A 6,511-nucleotide genomic window follows, 5' to 3' on the forward strand; every position below is an offset into this window, starting at 1 on the left:
CTGGCCGTTGTCGTGGTATGCCAGGCACGCAATACTAGCGACAGCGTATACGAGGCACCCCATCAGGCCGTCAAGCATCATCAGGCTCCCAGACGCAAGACATGGGCGCGACGTGACGTATGGCCGCGCATTCGGACGCAGCCACAGCAATCGAACGAACAAAGAAGAATGGATGGGTGGGTGGATGATGATTTGCATAAGTTTGGCGTTGAAGGTTGCCGTGTCAGCCGAAGCGGGCGCTAGGCCCGATGCAGTGCGGGGTTATGTCGTGGGTTTGGGAACGACATCTTGATTTGACTGCATAAATCACTGCACCTCGACACCATCGCTACGCATTCCCGCTCCCAAATCATCCGCCACGAGTCCGATCACTGGCGCATCTATGGATGGAAGCGCATTGTACCATGTCCAACCGTAGACGAACATGCCGCCCGCCATGCCGATGAAGGTCGCCACAATGCTGATGTATATTTGATAACCGCGCCTCTGGGATGCGTGTGCCAGGTACCTATTCCCTTGTCCGCGCCGCAGAGTCAACCCTAGTATACCCAGCCAACCTGTCACCCCGCCTAGCTAAGTGGCTCCACGCGCAACCCTGTGCACACACCGCCTACCACAACCACATCGATTCATCGAGCAATCAATCGAACGTCGTGGCTCTACCTTTCGCAAATCGCGCTTGTTTGTCCAGCCGTCTGTCCATCCAGGCAGGCAGAGAGCCACACACTGCATAAGGGCCATGCATGCCGAACTCACTAGGTACTCACTCATGAGTCGTTGAGGTAGGTTCGGTTTTTTCCTGGCCGTTCGCGGTGGTGATTAAGATGTTTTGTTTTGTGGGGCTTTGTTGTTCTTTGACTTGATGCATGCGACGGGCGCCTGAACTGTCACTGAGCGGTAAGTTCAAAAAGCGAGGGATTGATTACTAGCTAAGTGGGTAGGTAGGTAGGTAGGTAGGTGTTTCAGCCGCAACTAAATCAAATAGTCCTCCGCCGCGCGCCTTTGCTGCCGCCTCCGCACCTGCTCCTCAATGCAATCGGCAACACTCTTATCAAGCTGGACGACATGCCTCGCCAAGAAAAAATTAACCACAAGGCTCACAAGCGCAACGACGGGCGAGACCAAGCAGTACCAATACCACGCCCACTTAAGGAACCGCACGAACTGGTCGAAGGCGCTCCGCGCCCACGCCCAGGCCGCCGCTTTGGCCCTCTCGTACGCCGCAACGACCTCGGGGTTCCGGGCCGTGTACCAGTTGAGGCCGTGGTACGCGGCGACGAAGGCCGCGCTAAGCGACCACAGCGGATGCGCGGCGATGGCGTCGCGGACGGAGTCGTACACGTCGAGGAAGATGTCTCTGAGCGCGAAGGCGATGGCGACGAGCAAGTCGACGATGGGGAAGAAGTTGGACAGCGCGAACAGGGCGCCGCTGATGGCAAGGACGGCCGCCCCGATCGTGTAGAGCACGCCTTCTCGCCCGAAGAGGAAGTCGGACGTCGGGAGCTGGCTGCGCAGCCGGGTGCTTGCGGCGCCGATGTCGACATTTCGGAAGAGCAGGACCAGCCCCATGCCGCTGCCGAGGACGGCCAGCGCTTGCAGGACCAGGATCCCCATGTCGTAGGTGAAGGCGGCGCGCAGGCTCGACACGTCGTAGTCGTACTGGGACCAGGAATCGGGGACGCGGAACGGCGCCATCTTGATCTTGATCCTGCGCGGCGCATCCCAGCTGGGCACGGACGGCACGGCGGTGAAGGGGTTGAAGAAGTGCAGCAGCAGCAGGACGAGCGCGACGACTGTGCCCCACGACTTCAGCAGCGCGTACAAGAACGTGTAGGGCCCGTACAGCCGGCCTCGGAGGCCAGTCAGAGCGTCGCGGACAGAGAACCTGAGGTAAGTGACTAAGACGTAAGCGACGCCCAAGATGCTGAGCAGGCTCAGCAGCGGGTAGCCAATCGCCAGGATCGCGTTCTTGATCTCGTACTCGGCTTCGAGGTCCGCGTACGCGCCGTGCGTGTTGTGCAACGCGTATCTGATCGCGCTCGGGGCGGCGCGGACGGCCTTGGCCGTCAAGGCCGAATACGTGGCTGCGATGACGGCGCCGATCCCGATCAGGTACAACGTGCCCATGAACAAGATGCCTATGAACGGCCCCACGAAGGCGACGGCTACAGGGCCGTACGGCCCGTCTGTGAGCAGTTTCAGCACTTCGATGACGTCGACGCTGGTCTCGTAGGCGCCGACTACGCGGTTTGAGACACCTTGGACGAGGGCGCCCGGACCGGCCTTGAGCGTCTGGAAGGCGGACAATAGAAACTTCCAGATCGGGCTGAGCAGGCAGAGCAAGATGTCCAGGAGGGGGTCCAGTCTCTCAAGGCCGGAAAAAAAAACATAGCGGAAAATGTCGAAACAGCAAACTGTCCTTGTTAGCATCTCCCTTTAATCGCAGCACCATCGCCAGCACCAGCACCAGCACCAGCATCAGCAAGCTTACTTCGTTTTTGCGGCTCGAGATACCCTTTCTCCCTTGCGTACTGAATGAGGTCGCGGCACTGCGCGGGCGTCAAATTATGGATGCTAAACACCCTAACCTTATGGAACGGCTTGAAGAGCCCGCCTCGTCTTTCCACGGGCACGAAGATGTTCTGCCTGGTCGTGTAGATCCCGAAGGGGATGGCGTTTCGCTGCGGCCCGTCGAACCAGGACGCGCCGGACGTGTGCGAGCCCGCTACCGAGGGGCTGCGCGGGGGCTGCGGCGGTGGCGGCTGCGATCCTGTACCAGCAGAGGGGTTGGGCGCAGAGGGTTGTGCTGCGGTGGCGACGGCTGGGGTTGGGTTGGGGGCTGTGGGGTGCGCTTCTGTGGTTATGGATGGGTTGCGGGTTTCTGGACGAGCTACTGCTGCGGCGGCTGCGTCGCGGTTGCTGGGACAAGTCTCAGCGGTCACGGGCGCGGTGCGGTAGCCTGCGTAAGCTTCGGCGGGGGCCTTCTGTGGCTGCGCCTTAGACAGTGAAGGGCTAAAGGCGTGTGAGGCAGCAGTAACAGATGGCTTGTCATCGGGACGAGCCGCAGGGAAGGCTTTTCTTGACTGCTCTTTAAACCACGAGGCTGCCGAAGTGCGCGTAGGTGGGCTAGGGGCATCGGTACGAGCTCTGGCGGGGGTCTCTTCTGGCTGCTCCTCAGGCAATGAAGGTCGTGAGGTGCGTGAGGCAGTGAGAGGTGAGTTGGCGTCAGCAGCACGAGCCTCAGCGACGGCTGGTTTGGGCTGCTCCTTAGTCCGCGGGGACTCTGCCGTGTTTACAGCAGCAGTAGCTGGGCTACTAGCTGCGGCAGGAGCCTCGGGAGAAACGGTTTTCGGCTGCCGCTCAAACCGGCGGGACGTCGAAGCGCGCGGACTAGCGACCGGGCTGCGGTCACTGGCCAGAGCGTCGTCGAAGGCTTTCTCGATCTGCTCCCTGACCCCTGAGGACCCTGAGGTGGCTGATCCTGACGCAGTCGAGGCAGACGTAGTCGAAGCAGAAGTCGGTGAGCTGCGCCTGGAGGAACGGTCTTCGGCCTTGGTCGAAGCTAGTTTGGGGATGCTTGGAGCAGTGCGACGCGACCAGGAAGGCGTCGACGAGGATCCGAACACGGCGTCGGTGTTTTGGGCGGCTGCAAGCGCTGGTGCGGCGGCTGGAGCGGGTGCGGGTGCGGCGGCTCGAGCTGTTGCGCTGCCGAAAGCTGGCTGCGCGGCGAAAGCGGGTTGGGCGGCGTAGGCCGGTTGGGCGGTATAAGACGGCTCCTCCTCCTCCTCCTCCTCTTCCTCATAGCTGGGGTTGGCAAAGGAATTGTAAGCCATGATGCGCGTCTCTGAGAAGTGGGCTCAGCAGGGGGAAAGGTGAAAAAGAGAAGCAAGTAAACAGGAGGATTAAGAGTTAAAGCAGCCGGACGAGCAGCTGCGTTCGTTGCTCTGCACAATGAAAGAGGGTTTCCATTGTTCTCGAGAACAACAGTTGAGCGTTCGATGCTGGTCCCGGTAAAATATTTATCGAGGGGGCAAAGAGACGGACGCAAACAGCCAGTATAATCGCGAGCATAACGAGGTGCCATTGTTCGGGTGGCGTCTTCGTTTTCGCTCTCTTGCCATTTCAGCACGACACAGCAACACAAAGAGCCTCGTTCCCGACCACCAACAAAACAAGCAATTCGGCATATCTTATCTGCAACCCCGCTATCTAACTACGAAAAGGTCTTCATGTACCTCGTCTGTTTCTGGAAGGTTGGAGTGGCCAGCCGCGGCCTGGAAGTAACAACCCGGGACTCAGCCATGCCCAAACGAATAAACGTAAGCACCAAGAAAAAAAACGCCGAGAAGACAAAGACGTACGCCCAAAACGCGACGAGCGCACGCAACCTCCCCCAGTTCCGCATCCTTTGTTCGCGGGCTACGATTTTCCTGACCAGTTTCGCGGGCCTGAGCTCCATCCGCTCCTGCAGCCACTCGTCCTGCCAATACGTCAGATTGTGCGCGTCTTGGAGCCAGCGATCCGCCAGCGCGTGCACGAACGACTCGGCGGGCATGATCTCGTTCTGGACCAGGCGCGCGAGCGCCGCTGGGCGAGACATCGCCCGGGAATTGTGCAGGTCCTGGCAACGCGCTGCCACTTTGCCCAGGACGGGGTCGTGCTCGTGCGCGCGCTCCGGTCCTTTGTTTTCGAGCGCTGCTTGGGTCGCGGTCGTGGCGTCCACCGCGATGCTCAGGTGCGCTGTTGCGGCGGAGAGATGCGCGTTGGCGTCGGCGGTTACGAGGGACAGATGCATGTAGAATTCATTGATTGTTAGCGGTGAGGAGGGAATCCAAAACTCCACCCAGGTGTACGGCAGAACCGTCTGAGCTAGCCCCCGTATGGTCACTTCGAGGGGGTAGGTGATGCTCTCGTAGAGGATTCCGGGCATTGCTTTAACTCCGCCGAAATTGGTCTTTTTGTCGTAGAGCTCGACGATCGTTTTTAGCTCGGCCTGCGCGAGCTGGAGGATTTCCAGCATTCTTGACGTCATGAGGTCCTGTTGATGCCAGAACGCACAGGCCTCTTCCCAGCTCTTCAGGCTGTGTAGCCGCGACAAGTCACCCAGCGACGCGGCCTTGATGACATGGCGTAGATTCCACCACACGGAGACCGAGCCAGTCTCGGCACTCGCAAGCCGTCTAAGGGACGCAAGTCGCTGTGCCGTATGGTCCCTCGCCAAAGCCATCAGCTCCGAATCTAGTTCCGCGAGCTTCGGCAGCGCGTCCTCGATCTGATCGCGCACCTTGCCGAGCGATGCCGCCTTTCGGAACCGAATATCCTTGGCAAAATTGATGTAGAAGTCTAGTGAATTGAGCGCTTTCAGAGTGGATTTTATCGGGGCTTCGAGGCGGCTTGCATCGTTGGTGTACTGTTTATCGGCGTTGGAAATTGCAGTGCGCTTTATGATCGCCGCTGCGCCAGATGACCAAAATGGGGAATAGGGATCAAACATGATCCAGGCGAGGAAAGGAACATAGCATAAGAGATAGGTTATTATAACTACAAGGAATGGATGGCGGGCGTGGTTGGTATTTGTGTGAGGATTTATGATATTTCTCATAGCTCTTTTTACGATATGAGGCAGTGGGGAGAAACTGGAATAGAGTATCTTAGACAAACATGCATGCAAAAGGTAAACTAAGGCGGGGTAGCAAGTGGTTTCGGAAAGCCAAGAAGTGACAAAATGCATTTTGTTTGTCCATTGTCCTCGCTGCCGCAAACAGTCATCATGCCCACACGTCTCTTGAAGTTATGTTGACGTGCTGTTTAACTCCCATGAAAAGGAAAGATATTCCCCAGTACTTGGTCATCGCTATGCCCTGGAAAGCTCCTGTCGAAAATCTCTAAATCTCAAAATACCAAAAGAAGCGCAGAGCGGGCCTTCTGAACAAGATACACGAAAATGGGAGGATGGGAAATGAAGGGTTATGCGGAAGGATATGTGGAAGAAGAAGAAGTAGGAATACAAAGAGGTTATGTTACCAATACAAATCCATGTACGAATCCCAAGCCTTGTATCTTCTCCTTCTATGGTTTCCATTTGAGCCCAAAACCTGATCATATTGTGTGACCATCAGTTAACAATCTTGATAGTTATCAATGCAGTCAGGCTATACCAACCTTGGGTAGCCCTTGGCATTTTCTTTTACTTGGTCACGCATCAGTTACTCAAGGGCTTCGTTCTCTCATTGTACTTGCGCGTGAGCCCTCCCTAGGGCTTGTCCGCAATATCCTCGCTCGATGATCAGATATCAAAAAGGTGGCCCTGATTCGGAAGGACATTACGCAAATACCGTAGTTATTTACTTCCAATCGATACATATCACATCTTGCGAATCGCATCCATGACCAACGGCTTCGAAGCATTATGTGATGTCTTATTGTGAAGCTGGGCGCGAGGAATTAGACGCCGCTTGTCCTCCTAAATTACTACTACCTATGGAGGTATATATGCTGCTATCTAAAAGAA

At 57.0% G+C, this 6,511-nt stretch overlaps 2 protein-coding genes across 2 annotated transcripts; both read right to left on the bottom strand.

Moving 5' to 3' along the window:
• Positions 1 to 967: 967 nt before the first annotated feature.
• K452DRAFT_293407 (uncharacterized protein) lies at positions 968 to 2,585 on the bottom strand (the record flags this gene model as incomplete). The annotated part of the gene is made up of 2 exons (XM_033541562.1): positions 1,939 to 2,585; positions 968 to 1,890 (listed from the first exon to the last, which is right to left on the bottom strand). Coding segments are annotated over exons 1-2 (1,405 nt in total), but the record flags the coding sequence as incomplete, so codon positions are not given.
• Positions 2,586 to 3,981: 1,396 nt separating this feature from the next.
• Positions 3,982 to 5,775, bottom strand: K452DRAFT_51412 (uncharacterized protein). Its single transcript, XM_033546778.1, has one exon. It carries the CDS (start codon positions 5,729 to 5,731, stop codon positions 4,214 to 4,216), a length of 1,518 nt encoding a protein of 505 aa, XP_033390913.1. The 5' UTR covers positions 5,732 to 5,775; the 3' UTR covers positions 3,982 to 4,213.
• Positions 5,776 to 6,511: the final 736 nt, after the last annotated feature.

Source organism: Aplosporella prunicola, assembly GCF_010093885.1.
Source record: "Aplosporella prunicola CBS 121167 unplaced genomic scaffold K452scaffold_163, whole genome shotgun sequence".
Classification (NCBI taxonomy): Eukaryota; Fungi; Ascomycota; class Dothideomycetes; order Botryosphaeriales; family Aplosporellaceae; genus Aplosporella; species Aplosporella prunicola.

Bases quoted from the DNA above. Each gene is read 5' to 3' on its own strand.
- K452DRAFT_51412 (XM_033546778.1), bottom strand. From the start codon at position 5,731: ATGCATTTTGTCACTTCTTGGCTTTCCGAAACCACTTGCTACCCCGCC.